General features: G+C 46.4%; 2 protein-coding genes and 1 gene segment (V, D, J or C); all 3 read left to right on the forward strand.

Annotated features, from left to right (window-relative positions):
* The window catches only part of LOC127394543 (T cell receptor alpha chain MC.7.G5-like), a 116,034-nt gene that overhangs the window by 36,677 nt on the left and 62,803 nt on the right, over nt 1-16,554 (forward strand). The gene's annotated exons all lie outside the window — the stretch shown is intronic.
* LOC127394550 (T cell receptor alpha chain MC.7.G5-like) overlaps nt 1-16,554 on the forward strand; it is a 56,967-nt gene that overhangs the window by 23,641 nt on the left and 16,772 nt on the right. The window contains exons 5-6 of the mRNA XM_051640586.1: nt 2,262-2,546; nt 3,154-3,216. Of these exons, the coding sequence (XP_051496546.1) occupies nt 2,262-2,546; nt 3,154-3,216 (348 nt within the window). The remainder of the gene's footprint in view (nt 1-2,261; nt 2,547-3,153; nt 3,217-16,554) is intronic.
* On the forward strand, nt 12,569-16,092 carry LOC127394544 (T cell receptor delta variable 2-like). The segment is given in 2 exon segments: nt 12,569-12,750; nt 15,255-16,092. Coding segments are annotated over 2 exon segments (393 nt in total).

Here is a 16,554-nt window from a genome sequence, read left to right on the forward strand (position 1 = left end):
TGGAAAGGAAATGTATGTAGGAGGAAAAGCAAAATGAGCCCTTTTTGATCTGCACATTTTAACTGTGTGTTACCGCTGGTCTTGTCTTCGGGAAGGGGACTCAACTGACGGTGGAACCAAGTATGTATTATTCATGCATTAACCTCGTCCAAGTTGTTGTTCAGATTTTAAGTTCTTGTCCTTTTCTTTGTCCTAGAATTCAGGCAGCTGCTGACCCATGATTTAAAGTCACGAATTAGACTTCAGTATTTCTATGTATAACGTTTTGATATGCGATTAGGCAAGTTAATAATAAAGTTAATGCTGATTATGCTTCTTGCAAGTGACCAAAGACTTCATGTTTCACAAGGGCAAGTCCTGGCTGCCGTCATGCTGAATTTCTTTGGAACTTGACATCCATACGCCTCCTGAGGCATCCTAATAATGATTTCTTATTAATTGTTAGACTGTCCATGTTTGGACAGTCTGAATGGAACTAAAGTTCCTTTGGAGGTTGACATTTAAGTTCCTAAGAATTTCTACTCTCTCAGAGTTAGAAAGACACCAACAAGGGGAGAGAAGGATAATATGCAAAAGCGTTAAGTGGAATCTTACGCAATTTTTCTGTACTAGTTTGATCTTATGAAATTGTTCAGAGCTTGAATTTAACTGAATAGGTCAAACACAGGAATATTTGATTCCTGTTTGGTATGTGCTGTAGGTGTCAACAAGCATGGAGTTGTGCCTGTTTTTATAGAACAACCAACCGATAAATTTACGGTAGAGTACGGGTTGGCTTTAACCTCAGTATTGGCATGTGGCGGGTGGGGGAGAGAGAATAGAATTAATATAGAACTGGAACAGAATGAATGAATAGAACTTGAAACATACTGTCATGGAAAAAAAAAATGTTAGAACTGAGGGACTTGACCAAACTGAAAGACAGATGCCATGTAAAATTCAAACTTCAATGCACCTCATTTTAGCACAGAGATGCATCAGGATGCTCCTGTCAAACTGAACATAGAACTCTTTCTTTGATCTGTAAGCTGAGCTCTTTTTCGCAAGGAAGCTTACTAGATGATTCCTTTCCGTTTCATGTTTTTATTATAATTCATGTTGCTGATCTTGTTCTCACATGGGTGTGTGAAGTCACCCTAGTTTCTCCTCCCATGACCTGAGGGCATAGGTATTTTAGTTTTAAAAGATCACGCCATCATGATTATTTGTTGATGACTTCAGTAATAGTGAATCTTACTTCAATACCTGTCTATCTTACAAGAAGTTCTCAGAGAAAGCTGCTGCTATATAGTTGAAGTTCAGGCTTTTACAGTTGTCAAGCCTTTGCCATTCATGTACGTTGCTTTAAATCGGAAATTCAACTCTAAAATTATTTCAAAATAGAAAAAATCCATCTGAAAGTTTCAGAGTAACTCTTGTGAAAGATACATGAAAGAGGAAGGATGCCAAAACCTGTGAAAATTTGTCATCTTCATTTAGTTTCTTTCAAAACTCCAGTTCCAGGGCATGTTTTTCATGCCTTGAAAATGTTCGTTGGTAACTTGACCCAAAAGATACACAATTCACAGACTTCTCATTGCTTCTCTCCTACTTTTCCATCTTAGAGACAAAAATCCTTCTAGCGTCTGGGCATTTGTTATTGGAAAGATCAAGCTTGTCCCCACTCCAGCAGCAGTATTTAATCTCTGCAAGTAATGTTGTTCACTGCAGTAACCTTGCACGACAGTGAAGCAACCAACTGACTTCTCTTTGCCTTACCGCTCTTTAGCCACATCAGAAGAAGATTTGGGGGAGGGGAGGGAGAGTAAAGGAAAAACAGTTATTCCCCCACATCTCATGAATATGTAAGACAGTCCTTGATAGAAATGTTATTTTTAGGAATATTGATTGTTGAGAAAACAGATTAATTTAACTCTAGGAGTGGTATGCGTAGAAGTTCTCTTCCCATTTGCAGGTCCCTTCCTTAAAAAAATAAAAGAATTCACATATAGGCACCAGCTTTGGCAAAAGGAAGCTTAGAATCCTATGGAATTAAAGCTCCCTCCTTTTGAAAAACTGCTGTCATAACACCCTTCCTGTCTTTGATGGGATCTTTTGGAAGCAGCAGCAATAAGTAATGACAACAAAGGCAGTTAGTCATTGATAATGCTAGGAATTAGTCAGAGCTGCAGTATATATGAACTTAGCACTCAGGCAAGCTTGCAATGAAGTCATGTCCAAACAATGGTTTTTTTTTGTTTGTTTATTTGTTTGTTTTACAGACAAAGAAAAAAGTTCTGTCCCAGAAGTCATTGTGATGAAATCAAAGAAACTGGAAGAAGATGGCAGCATTGAGAAGGCAGCTTGCTTGGCAAGAAACGTCTATACAAAGAGCATCAGCTTGGAGATGTCCTCCAATGAGGTCATATATGAACAGAGTACATCCGTTTTGACATCAGAGGGGTTGTACAATGCTGTTAAGGTGATCCGTGTGAAAAACGACACAGAGGTAACCTGCGTGGCCAAATTCAACAACAGCACTTTTATAGCCAACACAACATCGCCAGGTACAATTTTGTGGTACAACTGCAAATTTTTGTGGAGACGGTGTCTCCCCGTGCTAGCTATTTCTCCTGCTAGTAAGCATTGCCCTGAGTAACCAGCAGAAATGGGAAAGACACCTGGTTCTTAAGCACGTAGAGCTGAAAGGTATTTCAAAGCATCTAAAATAAAAGGTCTCAACTGTTTCATAATTTTCACAATCTTTTTTTCAAATGTACATTTACTTATGACTAAATACTTCACCACATAGCAGTAAACCTCCTTGTTCACAGCCTGAAACAGCCTTTCTAAAAACAACATATATTTAGAGTGATGGTGTCTTTGTTTTACTCCTCAACCGCTTTATAAATTTTGGGAGTTTGGTTTTTTGTCATCATGAAGCTCATTCAAATAGCAGAAAATGAACACGCAAACAAAAATCCCTTCAGGAAACATTTTGTTTCTTGCAATTGCATGGAGAAATGTTCTCCTCAAAGTAACACAGGCATGATTTTCCAATCATCTGAGCCTGTGACTGCACTGGCCCCATGCTTCTTTGGGAAGGGTCATGTGAACATTTTCTTTAATCCTGTTGGACGTAGTTTATAATACCTTTTCTTTATCGCACTACAGAACAGGAGGCTGAAGAACCAGTAGCGGGGAATATTTGCAACACCACAGACATCTCTGCACAAGGTTAGTTACCAAAACGGACCGTGGAGTTAAATTACTATGTTGGGGACAAATAAACGGAAATGTGTTTTCTCAGGGGTAGAGGAAGCAGAATACAACTTATTTGCTAAACAAAACCTGCTTTTCCAAGGCAGCCAGTTTAGTAACAAACAAGCAACAGGAAACAAAATCCAATCTAGACAGATGCTCTCCTCCCCTGTTGATGCCACGCTGCTGTGTCATTATTTCCTTTGCGTCTGTTTCTTTCCCTGAAACTATTACCTGTGTTTTTTTCCATGGTAATTTCTGCCAGTATCCCAATACCCAAATCTAGACTGTGATCTCGCCCATCTCTTCTCTCTCACAAAGCAGATCCCAAAGTGGAGAAAGCGAACATGCTGTCTATGGCTGTCTTGGGTTTGAGAGTCCTGCTGGCAAAAAGTATCGCCTTCAATACACTCATGAGTATCAAGTTGTTTCTCTTCTGAGGTAAGGAAGCACATAGCTTGATCTGTAGAAATACTGGAAGCACATGCCGGGAATGACCAACTGTCTTTGTGTACTCCTCTGACCCCACAAGCAGTGATGCCTTCTCATCTGTTCCTGTTTTGTTTACATAACTCATGGAGGTTTCTGGGGAAAACAACAGCAACACACTCCCCTGCCTAAACAACCCCCTCAAAAAACAACAACAAAGCAACTCAAAACAAACCCCCTACCCTCTCTCCTAAACTACAAAGGCAACAGCCCCTTTCTGTATCCAAAGCTGAGTTCTCTAGTTCTCTGTGGTTGGTTCTTTGCAGAAAACTTTATTTGCCAGAGCAGAAACCTACAAAGTAGTGGGAGGAGGGAGAGGAGGGGGAAGGATTTTTATGTTAAAGTAAATAGATCAGACCAAAAGACAGTCCAGCCTAAGTTTTGTGAGTCTACCTGTCTTGATCTGACAGCTATCAAACAGTGGCGCATGGGCCCAATTGCATTAAATGTAGTTTCAAACACACTTTGCTCTTCCAGACAGTGGGGAAGCAAGGCAACAGCTATCTGAAGAACAGCAGGAGAGAGCATGGACCAGCAGCACAATGGGTTGAACAACCAGTGTCTAATCTGCTGACAACAGCCATGCAGAACACACATAGCACCTTCCCCTTAAGACATTTTATGCTGTTGAATCCTTCCTAGGTATTCTACTTAGTTTTAACAGTTGCAGCTGCTTTTGCTATTTCTTTTTCTCTTTGAATTAAGGAGAGTACATTTTTCCTCATCCCCCTGCTAAGTAGAAATTGAACTCCCCACTTGTCCAGCCTTTGTATGGAAGCATCGAACCTGCTTCAATAGCTTTGAAAATACTACAGACGTAGGACCCTTTAAAAACACCTTTTACAGGCATGTTATGTTATCTGATGTATTACTGCTGACAGAATTCAAACACAGTAGATAGTACTTTCAGCGTTAGTTTTTTAGATAGCTTTAATAACAAAATTCTTCTAGTCCAGGTGAGGAGACCCGTGTTGGATCTGAAGTGATTCACTTCAACCAGATAATGTTCAACCATAGAAGCATTTCTTTATTAAGCCTGTATTTCTTCTGCAAAGTGTACGGCACATGCATTTTAGGTGAGAGTAGCAACGACCAAAATAAAATTTTACTAAGCAAAAATGCTGTGGTTTGCTCTGTGCTTTTTCTTCTGAATTTGGGATGGAGATTGCTGAAATTCAACTGTGCTAATGACCAGTGAGATCAGAAATAGAGCTTCGATATCCGAGATTTCCTGTTGGCTGAATTTGTCTTTTCTAGACTTTGTACGAGGAGGTGGAGATTCTCTTTTGTGCATTAAAAAGCTTCAGTGGGGCTGTGAATTCTAGACTTGGGGGATTCAAATGAGTTCTGGTCTTCCAGGTCACTTTAGAGAGACCTCAGCAGGCTGTGTTGCATCATAGCAAAAAGATGTGTAAGGAGAGATCACAGAATCAGAGAATCACACAGAATCACAGAATGGTAGGGGTTGGAAGGCACCTCAGGAGACCACCAGTCTCTTAATCATCTTGGTGGCCCTGTGCTGGATTCTCTCCAGTAGTTCCTTGTCTTTCTTGAACTGGCAAGCTCAGAGCTGCACACAGAACCACACAACTGCGTTCAGGTGAGGCCTCACCACAGGGAGGGTTATCCTCCCCAGAGGGGGGTGCCAGTAAACCTCCGTTGACCTGCTGGCCACACGGTTGAGGGGCAGCTTGATATGCGCATGAAGAAGGAAAATACACTTATCAGAAGAGAAGAAAACATTCTGTTTTTTTCCACTCATTGACACTAGGAAGAAGCCAACAGGAAATAATATATGGTGGTTTGATGGCGAGATAGTTTCCATAGCACATTGTTTATTAGTCAGAAAAACCCCAACACACATATTCCCCAACTCATCTTTCTCTCACCAGCAACAGACGTTTATGACTAAGTTGCACCATGCAAGATGAACTCCCCTTTGTTTTGAAAAACAAGTTGATCACATCCTGAAGGAGTAATAAGGTTTTTTCACATACTGACTGAGTTACTGCTGGCTTCAGAACTGCAACTGCAGAGTGCATAGTAAGGTTTGCTTCATTAATCTTTGTCAGGTTAGTCTCTCAGACCCTGCAGACATCTAGAGGATGACCCTCACCCTATGCAGAAGAGGAATTTCCATGGCAAATGCAAATGCTGCCAAATGGTTATTTAGTGCATTCTACCACCATAATGTCAATCAGGGGACCGTTCACTAATATTTTTATGCTGTTTTTCTGATGATACCTTGAACTTTTTTGATGTTGCGTTCCACACCTTTTCCCAGTCTTTCAGGCAAGACTCAGTCCAGGAGTATCATTTCTTTGTCTCTGGGCAAATCAAGAAATTACATTTTCCTGATCATCCTTTGTTGTGCCTGAGAGCCTTGGCGGAATTAAAATACTGCAGGAACACATGAGCAAAAAGAGGGATCTACAACTGAGGGACAGCATTGGCTTAAACTGAAATTTATCAGCCAGATAAAGACATCTGTCTCTTTTGTTTGAAAAACCCATCTGCATGGGATGGACACCAGAGCCACATAGGACACCAGAGCCCTCATTTTCATCACCATCAGATTCATGACTTGAGTGATAGCTCAAAGGTTGGGCTTTTCAGACCTCCATGTGCACCAATGGGAAACAGGTGAGTGTGGGAACATCCATGCCCCTATTACCCCCTAAAATGTCAGTCTCCGTTATCTAAGTTTCCATCAAAACCAGAGAAATTGTTGTCTTTGAGAAGACGGTTCAAAGTCTTCAGGTCTGTGGATCATGAGAAGCAGGGGATACCCATCCATCAGTTTCTTACCACAGTTTCTTGCTCACCCAGGGTGCACAGAGTTAGTCCCCACGGGAGTGGGGCTAGCCTGGTGGCCAGGCCTCTGGCTCCCCTAAGATGTTATTTCAGGTCAGACGATGCAAAATAAGAGGGCTGTGTCACAGCTGGCCAAAACTGTTTCTGAAACATGATGCCAAGGATGGATACTGAAGGCAGCCCAGGCCCTCCCACATTGTAGCCAAACCAAATGCAGTCTGTTTTTCTCACTTACCTGGAGAAAACTGTTTTGCTGGCTGTGTCTGACCATCTTCTGGAAGGAAAGGATTAGCTTCCTGTGGCAAGAATCAACCTGCACTGGCTTAGACTAACTCTTAGATAAGAAAGGAAGAAGGAACAAACTGCTTAAATACACCCTTGGGGAGAACAGAGGTGTCTGTACCCCGTGAGAAATTCTGGTGCCTCTGCAGCTGATGTCTAGAGAGGAGAAGTTAATGGGAAAGGCAATACCATAGAGTAATAGAAAACATGTTAATAGGACTATCCATATTCTCCTACAGATTTAATTGTGTCCATATTTAATCCTGTTCAGACCACCTGTGAATATCTCTGGGGGTGGAGAAGACAGTGCTAGCAGTACCACCTAGCACAAGGCATTGAATACTTTCCTTTGCTGTCTGTCACAGTGAGAGATGGAGGAGAAAGTCAACCCATTTCAATATTGCTAGTGTGAGACACGCTGCAGGGAGCTGAAGCCCTCAGCTCATGAGTAAAGTCCATTTTGGGGAAGCCCAGGGAGGTGTTGCAGACAGCCAGCAGAAACTCGGCTAAAGTGGCAATTCAAGCTTACAGAGCCTTAACACAATCTGTGATTTCTTGAAGACAATGTCAGGCAAGCACTATCTTAGTAGATAGACAAATAGGTGGGGTACCTTCAAAGCATACAAAACTAGTCAGGCTTTGAGGTCTCTTGACATGGTTACAGAAAGCAGTACCATTACTGCTGCACTAAGGGCACCGTATCACATCATATCACCTTTGTTATCCATCAACTTCATTTTCTCATGTATGTGCATAGGGGAAAATAAGATCTGTTCAGTCTAGGACTCGTAGTTATTCAAAGTTATAACTGAACATTTTTCAAGCACAGAAAATGTTTCTAAAATCACTAGTAATGACTGTGGTTTGACCTTTCCTTCCTGTCCAGCTGACTACAACTTTTTTGTCTTCCGACTTATGCCTTGGCCTAGGGTTAAGAAACTGTTCTCAACACTGTTGTTGTTTTCAGAACAAGAACAACTTCCAATGAACTATTCACCCAAAGATAACAAGAAATGCTTCTATAAATGTAATAACAACAAAAGGAGGACTAAGGAGACCATCTATCCCTTATTGGATGCAGTAGGATGAGGAGAAGGCTGAGGCACTTAATGGCTTCTTTGCCTCAGTCTTTAGTAGCAGGTCCAGTTGTTTGCTGGGCACCCATTCCCACGAGTTGGCAGACAAGGATGGGGAGCAGTTTGAGATCCCTACAATCCAAGAGGAGATGGTTAGCAAGCTGTTGCACCACTTAGACATGTGCAAGTCTATGGAGACAGATTGGATACACCCAAGGGTATTAAGTGAGCTGGCAGAAGGGCTCACCAAGCCACCAGGCCCAACTGGAGAGGTCCCAGTAGACTGGCGATTAGCAAATGTGACCCTCACCTACAAGTGGGGACAAAATGAGGATCCAGAGAACTACAGGCCTGTCAGTCTGATCTTGGTGCCAGGGAAGGTTATGCACCAGACCATCTTGAGTGCCATTATGCAGGACAGCCAGGTGATCAGACCCAGTCAGCATGGGTTTATGAAAGGCAGGTCTTTCCTGACAAACCATATCTTCTATGAAAAGGTGAGTCCAGGGCTCAGTGCTGGGGACAGTTCTCTTTAACATCTTCATCAATGATCTGGAAGAGGGGACCGAGTGCACCATCCGTAAATTTGTTGATCTGCCTGAGGGTAGGAAAGCTTAACAGCAGGACCTGGACAGGTTGGAGCGATGGGGTGAGGCGAATTGTATGAGGTTCAACAAGGCCAAGTGTTGCATCCTGCACCTGGGGCACAACAACCCCAGGCAACGCTGCAGGCTTGGGGAAGAGTGGCTGAAAAGTGCCTGGCATAAAAGAACCTGAGAGTGTTGGTTGACAGCAGCTGAATTTGGTGGGCGTCACAGATAGAGTGTGCTAACACCTGTGTGTCCCTTCTTGCGGAGCAAGTCAAAGTGGTGACAGCTCTCTCCTGTGGCAGAAAACATTAAAAGCGCCCTAAGTGAATAAACATCTTTTCAAGAGATTGAATGGAAAAGAGTCATGAAGAACACGGAAAAATTAAGACTAGTGATAACAAATAATGGGAAAAAACAAGAGGATTTAGAGACGTGCACACCTACAGAGTTACAGTATTATTGGCATCACTGAGATGTGGTGGGATGACACCTCCAGAGCAATGCATGGATGATCTTTAGGAAGGACAGGCAGGGGAGAAGAGAAGGAGATGTCGCCTTCTGTGTGAATGACCAGCTGGAGTCCATGGAGCTCCACCTGGAGATGGATGAGGAGCTGACTGAGAACTTAGGGTTCAGGGTTAAAGGGAAGCTGGGGCAGGTGATATAGTGGGAGTCTGCTACAGGCCTCCTGACCAGGAAGTCTGAGCACATGAGGCCCCCTGTAGACAGAGAGGGACTTCATGTTCACAGGCCCTGATCCTCATGAGGGATTTCAATCACCCCAAAATCTGTTAGAGGGACAACACAGCAAGGCATCAGCAATCCAGAAGATTGCAATGGAATGCATTGACAACAATTTCCTTCTCTAAGTGGTAGAGGAACCAAGAAGAAAAAGTGCTGTGCTGGAACTTGTTCTCACCAACAAGAACTGGCTGGTGGATAACATGAAGCTTAAGGGCAGCCTTGCCTGCACTGACCACAAAATGGTGGAAATCAGGATCCTTCGGACAATAAGGAGGGTGCAGAACAAGACTTGGTACCATGGAATAAATCCCTGGAGGGGAGAGAAGCCCAAGAAAGCTGGTCAGTATTCAAGGATCACCTCCTCCAAGCCCAAGAGCAATGCATCCCAACAAAGAGGAAGGCAGACAAGAATGCCAGGAGACCTGCATGGGTGAACAGGGAGCTCCCGGACACACACAAAAAAGGAAAGTTTTCATAGGGTGGTGTCACAGGCTGGTATTGGGGGGCTACCGGCTGTCAGGATGTTTTCGCGACTTCCCCCCCAGTTTGGAGAGGTTTGTGAATGAGAGGTTTGTGGAAATGAGGACAGGTAGCCTAGAGTACAGAGGAGTTGTCCGGGCAGCCAGGGATCAGGTTAGGAAAGCTAAAGCCCCAGTACAATTAAGTCTGGCCAGGGACATCAAGGGTAACAAGAAAAGCTTCTACAGGTACCTTAGTGATAAAAGGGAGACTATGGAAAACGTGGGCCCTCTCCAGAAGGAAACAGGAGACCTGGTCACATGGAACATGGAGAAGGCTGATGTACTCAATGATTTTTTTGCCTCAGTCTTCAACGGCCACATCACCCAAGCTGCAGAAGGCAAAGGCAGAGACTGTGAGAAGGAAGATCCGCCCACTGTAGGGGAAGAGCAGGTTCAAGACCACCTAAAGAACCTGAAAGTGGACAAGTCCACAGGACCTGATGAGATCCATCTGCATCTCCTGAGGGAACTGGTGGATGAAGTTGCAAAGCCACTTTTCATCATATTTGAAACGTCTTGGCAGTCTGGTGAAGTTCCCACTGATGGGAAAATGGGAAAGATAACCCTCATTTTTAAAAAGGGAAAAAAAGGAAAAACCCAGCAAACTACAGGCCAGTCAGTCTCACCTGTGTGCCCTGCAGGATCATGGAGCAGATCCTCCTGAAGGCTCTGCTAAGGTACATGGAAAATGTGGAGGTGGTTGGTGGCAACCAGCATGGCTTCACCAATGGCAAATTGTGCCTGACAAATTTGGTGGACTTTTACCTGGTTGGTATCACAGCATCAGTGGACAAGGGGAGACAAATGACATGATCTACCTGGACTTGTGCAAAGCATTTGACACTGCCCCACATGACATCAAGGTCTCTAAATTGGAAAGATATGGATTTTATGGATGGAGAACTTGGTGGATGGTCACAGTCAAAGAGTAATGGTCAGTGGCTTGATGTTCAAATGGAGAGCAGTGACAAGTGGTGTTCCTCAAGGGTTGGTGCTGGGACCGGTGCTCTTTAAGGTCCTTGTCAGTTACATGTAGAGTGGAATTGAGTGCACCCTCAGCAAGTTTGCTGATGACAGCAAGCTGTGTGGTGTGGTTGACAGGCTGGAGGGAAAGGAGGCTATCCAGAGGGACAGAGGGGCTTGAGAAACAGGCCCATGCTAACCTCATGAAGGTCAATAAGGCCAACTGCAAGGTCTTGCACCTGGATCAGGGCAAGCCCAAGCAGAGATGGAAGCTGGGTAGAGAATGGATTGAGAACAGCCCTGAGGAGAAGGACTTGGTGGTGTTGGTAGATGAGAATCACAGCATGAGCTGGCCATGTGTGCTTGCAGCCCAGAAAGCCAGCCATGTCCTGGGTGAATGAACAGAATAATGACAAACAAGTCAAGGAATGGTGATTTTCCCCTTCTACTCCACTCTCACGAACTCTCCCCATGCAGTGCTGTGTTCACCTCTGGAGTCCAAAACACAAGAAGGACATGGAGCTGTTGGAGCAAGTCCAGAGGAGGGCCACAAAGAGGATCCAAGGGCTGGAGCACCTCTGCTAGGAAGACTGGCTGAGAGAGTTGGGGTTGTTGAGCCTATAGCAGAGATGTCTCCAGGGAGCTGCAGGCTTGGGGAAGAGTGGCTGAAAAGTGCCTGGCATAAAAGAACCTGAGAGTGTTGGTTGACAGCAGCTGAAGTTGCACCAGCATGTGCCCAAGTGGCCAAGAAGGCCAACAGCATCCTGGCTTGCATTAGCCATAGTGTGGCCAGGGATTGTCCTCCAGTGATTGGCACTGGTGAGGCCACACCTCAAATACTGTGTTCAGCTTTGTGCCCCTCACTACAAGGATGTTGAGGGGCTGGAGTAAGTGCAGAAAAGGGTAACAGAGCTGGGGAAGGGTCTGGAGCACAAGCCTTATGTGGAGTGTCTGAGGGAACTGGGGTTGCTTAGCCTGGAGAAAAGGAGGCTGAGGAGAACCTTCTCGCTCGCTACAGCTCCCTGGAAGGAAGTTGGAGTGAGCGGCCAGTTGGTCTCTTCTCCCAGGTTGCAAGTAATAGAACCAGAGGAAATGGTCTTAAGCTGCATCAGGGGAGGTTTAGATTAGATATTAGAAGAAACTTCTTCACTGAAATGGTAATTAAACACTGGAATAGTCTGTCTAGGGAGGTGGTTGAATCACCATTCCTGGAGATGTTTAAAAGACATATAGATGTGGTCCTTGGGAACATGGTTTAAGCACTGGACTTGGTAGAGTCAGATTATGGTTGGACTTAATGCTCTTAAAGGCCTTTCCCATCAGAGTGACTCTGTGTGATTCTGTAAAGGCTGTCTGTATGTCAGACGAGGGGTTTGAATGCCCTGAAGTTGTTCATTATGCGTATATCCTCACCTCTTCTGTGCAATTGCTGTTGTGTTGTGGGGCTGTTTTTTTTTTTCATTTGTTTGAAGTTTCTGATTCACACCCTTTCTCTACTTAATGCAGCCCGCCGAGCTCCCCGTGGATGGCAGTACAGCCCCCCGTGTGTCTCGTCCCCGCGGGCAGGGCATGGGAGTGAGGCCGGGACGGGCCTGGGGTGCAGAAGGGGAGGGTCCGGCGAGGGGCCGCTGCGGACCGACAGCCCGCCCCTGGCCCTGCGGCGAGGTCCGGGGCTGGGGCTGAGGCACCGACCCCTTGGGCAGGGCTGGGCAGGGCGAGAAGGCGGCAGAGCGGCGGAGCCGCACTGGGAGCCGCGGGCCAGGAGCCCTCGTCTGCCGGGGCGCTGCGCTCCTCCTCTGGCCCGGAGCCGGCCCCGAGTCCCTCCCCGCACCTCCCTTCTCCTGCCCCGACGGGCCCGGGTGTGCTGGGGGCGGGCAGAGGCATCGGCGCTGCCCCGGCGAGGGGCCGAACCAGCGGGGCGAGCAGGAGCGGGCCGGGCGAGGCTCTGCTCGACTCCTCTGCGGCTAGGAATGATGGCGGCCGGGCTGGGGCCGTGGCTTCTGGCCTTGTCCTTGGCCGCGGGGCCGGCAGGTGAGAGCCGGCAGCAGAGGGAAGCGAGGCCGGGGCCGGCGCAGGGACCGGGGCTGCTCCCGCGATTGGGGCTGCTCCCGCGAGAGGGAGGGGGTGAGAGAAAGAAAGGGAGAGGGAGTAGACAGTAGGAAGGAGAGAAGGCACAGAGGGAGCGTGAAGGGCGAGGGAGGCTTTCAGACCGGGGCCGGAGTGTCGCGGTCGGCTGTGCCTCAGCCGCCAGGAGGGCAGCGGGGCCTTTCCCGGGCGCGCGGCTTTGCCGGGGCAGCGGGTGAACATCCCGGGCCCGGGGCGCGCCCTGCCCGGCTGCCTGTGCTCTCCGCTGCAGGGGTGTGGGCGCAGCCGAGGCTGGTGGAGGCCGGTGGAGGGATGCGAGCACCCAGGGACTCTGTGCTTCTCTCCTGCCGCGGGTCCGGCTTCAATTTTGAGCAAGCCTCCATTTGGTGGTACCGTCAGGCACCCAACAACAGTCCCGAGTTTTTGTGCTACATGAGTTTCTGGGGTGTCATAAAATACGGGGCCACAGTGGAGGGTCGAGCCATGCTGTCCCGGGACAATTCCCGGTCCGAGCTGTCTTTGTTCCTGCCTGCGCTGCACCACCGGGACACTGCCTGCTACTTCTGTGCTAGTCACACGGAGACAGCATATCTAGCAAAGCTTTACCACAAACCTCATGCCAGATGTTGGTTCTGAGCCTCTGAGCTGGAAGGGAGGTTTGTCCCACAGATGTTTGGGTTTGCTCCCAGAGAGTCATCTTGTTACATCATACAGTTTGATTCTAAAAAGGAACCTACTAAAAGGAACGTTTTCTGTCCCCAAATGTGCTCTAACCATTCTGCTTGCCTTCTTCCCATGTTTCCTGCCAATCATCACAATTCTCACACTCCAAAAATGCTTCAGAAACAAGTTATGGCATTTCCATAATTTCCTAGTAGGGCAAGCCATGGACATGTCATGGACAAACTGGTGAGGTACATATATAGTCTTGCTCTGGTTTTGACCATGAATTATATTGTCTCGGTTGAACCCAAGGCAGAACTGGAAGGAGGGGCTTTAATTAAGCAAGATCTTTTGTGGTTGGCTGCAGGAATGCTGCTTTGGAATAGTCAGGTCCAATTTTCCTGAAGAAGGGAGCAGAGGTGCTGTGGAAGCAACAGCAGCACAGTCTCTCACATAAAAACCACAAACATGTTCTTAACCTTGTTGCGAGCTGATTCCAGGGGGGCTACGGGCCCCACAGTTTCCCACATCTTCTTGCTTCCTTCCTCTTCAGTCTCTTTCACAGGCAGAATGAAACAGGGAAAGGGTTTTTGTTTAAGTAGAAACTCAACAAGCATTGAAGAACTGAAATTTGAACATGAAGAGCCAGAGCTGAATTGAGTTTTGAAACCCCATGTTGTTTAAGGAGCCTCAGAGTAGTGCAAGTGCAGGAGCTGGGCAGCAGAGACTTTTCCCCTGGGTATTGTAGAGTCTTACAAGAGCAGAGGGGGAGAATCACCTACCTTGACTTGGTCTCACTTCTTTTGCTGCAGCCCAGGATCCAATAGTTTTCTGTGTTGCAAGCATGCATTAATAACTCTTGTTGACCTTTTATTGGCCAACACCCTCAAGTCCTTTACCTCAAGGCTGCTTTCAATGCATTCTCCACTGAGCCTTTAGTTTTGCTTGGGGTTGCCCCAAACCACGTGCAGGACCTTACCCTGGGCATTTTTTAACTTCCTGCTATTTTCAGGGGCCCAACTCTCAAGCCTGTCAAGATCTGTCTGGATAGTATCCATTCCTTCCAAGAGTGCTGAGCACACCACACACCTTGGTATAGTTAGTAAACTTGCTGAGGGTGCACTCAATCCTACTATCCGTGATGCTGACACAGATATTGAGCAGCACTGTTCCCGGTACCTACCCATGAGGAACACCATTTGCCACTGGTCTCCACCTGAAAATTGAGCCATTTGCCACAAGTCTTTGAGGGCCACCATCCAGCCAATTCCTTATCCACTTTGTGGTCAATTCATCAAGTCCATGTTCTCCAATGTAAATACAAAGATGATATTTTGTGGGATAGTGTCAAATGCTTGCAAAGACCAGGTTGAGGACAGCAACTTAGGGCTTAAGCTGCACTTGGCTGTCAGGTGTCATTGTCGTCGTCCCCTGTGAACATTCAGAAGAGTTTCAGGAACAGGAGAGTGGGTTCCTTGTTTTTCCAGCTTGGCAAAGACAAAGGGATTTGCCTACGCATGGTGCAAAACCTTCCTGCTTCAGATAGGAGAACTGGGAAAAGTTCCTGTCTGACAGGGAAAAGGAAAGAGGGAAATGGGGTGTCTCCCTCCTTATGAGCCCTGATTCCTAGTCCTAGCTCTATTCCTCTGCCCATCTTGGTCAGCTGCGTTCAAAGACAAAAGATTTAGTCCTCCTGCTGGTCCAGTGCCATTGTAATGCCCTCACCAGCATTGTCCTGACGTTTGCTGAATCTTGGAGTGATCATGGCTTGTTCTTCTTCACTGCAGCAGTCACTGCCCAGGTGGCCTTGGAGCAACATGTCAGGAAAGTGGCCGTGCAAGAGGGCAATGGAGTCACCTTCCACTGCAGCATGAGTGGAGACAGAATGGACAGGTACTACATGTTTTGGTACCGACAGGGGCCTCGTGGCTCTCTGGACTGGATTTACCGGGAGGGTGATGCCTATGGAACAGGTTTCCAGGATCGCTTTAAGGGATCAGTGGAAAGCTCCAAGAACAGATGCACCCTGCAGATCCTGTCAGCAAAGCATGGGGATGAAGCAGTGTATTACTGTGCTGCTAGGCTCACCCTGGAGCAACTCTGCAGCAGAGGGGACTAAAAACTGAGAAGAAATACAGATCTCTCAGCATTTCTTTCTAGCACCTGATAACCACAGTTTGGTGTCACACAATGGCAGGTGCAGGAAACGGACCTGTGGTGTGCTTGCAGTAAAGGGTGATGAAGGGAAGTGTGGATGAAGGGCTAAGAGCATGTATGATGCAGGAGGATCTATGAAGTGGCAACTTCAGAGGCTGTATGGTGAAGTGCAGGTGAGTGCCTGGGCTTCTGTCCAGCATGGCCCAGTTTCTTCCATTGCTCCAGGATGAAGTATGCAAGGTCTGTGTCCCAGACAGAACGGACGGCAGATGAGATGTATATGCACTAGTCAAGATTTATTGCAGATAACGTTGGGGTCTTAACTATTCATCATGCAAGGCGCAAGTACAGGAAAAGCATAGAGAAACTGGGAGATCCAAACAGAACTGCAGTTTGAATGCAAAGTGTGTATCAGCAGTGAATTTTACTACTTGTAATTAAATCAAACAACAAAGGTTAACCATTAAAATGCCAGCAACTGGATTCTAATCAAATTCTATACTAGGCTTAGGATATTAATTATCACTCTTAAAGGATTCTACAGTCTTTGTGGGGAACTGTCCATCTTCTCTCCCCCCACATAAGACTAAACAAAATGCCTTTCAAGCCAGCAAAGCCAGAGTGGTGTCATTTTACTGATTTAGCCAAGGACAGAATGGAACAGGCCTCTTGCTCTACCAGATAACTCCACAGCAAGAAAAACAACATAAGGGTTATGATAACTGGCAGGAAAATGGACAATAGGTTAAAGACTGCCTCTAACAGAGCACGTACCTGGCCAGTGCTAATTGGCTAATTTGAACTGATACTTTCTCGAACAGTGATTTCTGATCTATAAAAGAGGGCAAGATCCGCAGGCCGGTGCTCTCTGCCTGACCGGGACGAGACCCTGCTGCAGTACCTGGACCTGCCCGGAACGCCAGCCTCGCT

This window comes from Apus apus, chromosome 25, assembly GCF_020740795.1.
Source record: "Apus apus isolate bApuApu2 chromosome 25, bApuApu2.pri.cur, whole genome shotgun sequence".
Classification (NCBI taxonomy): Eukaryota; Metazoa; Chordata; class Aves; order Apodiformes; family Apodidae; genus Apus; species Apus apus.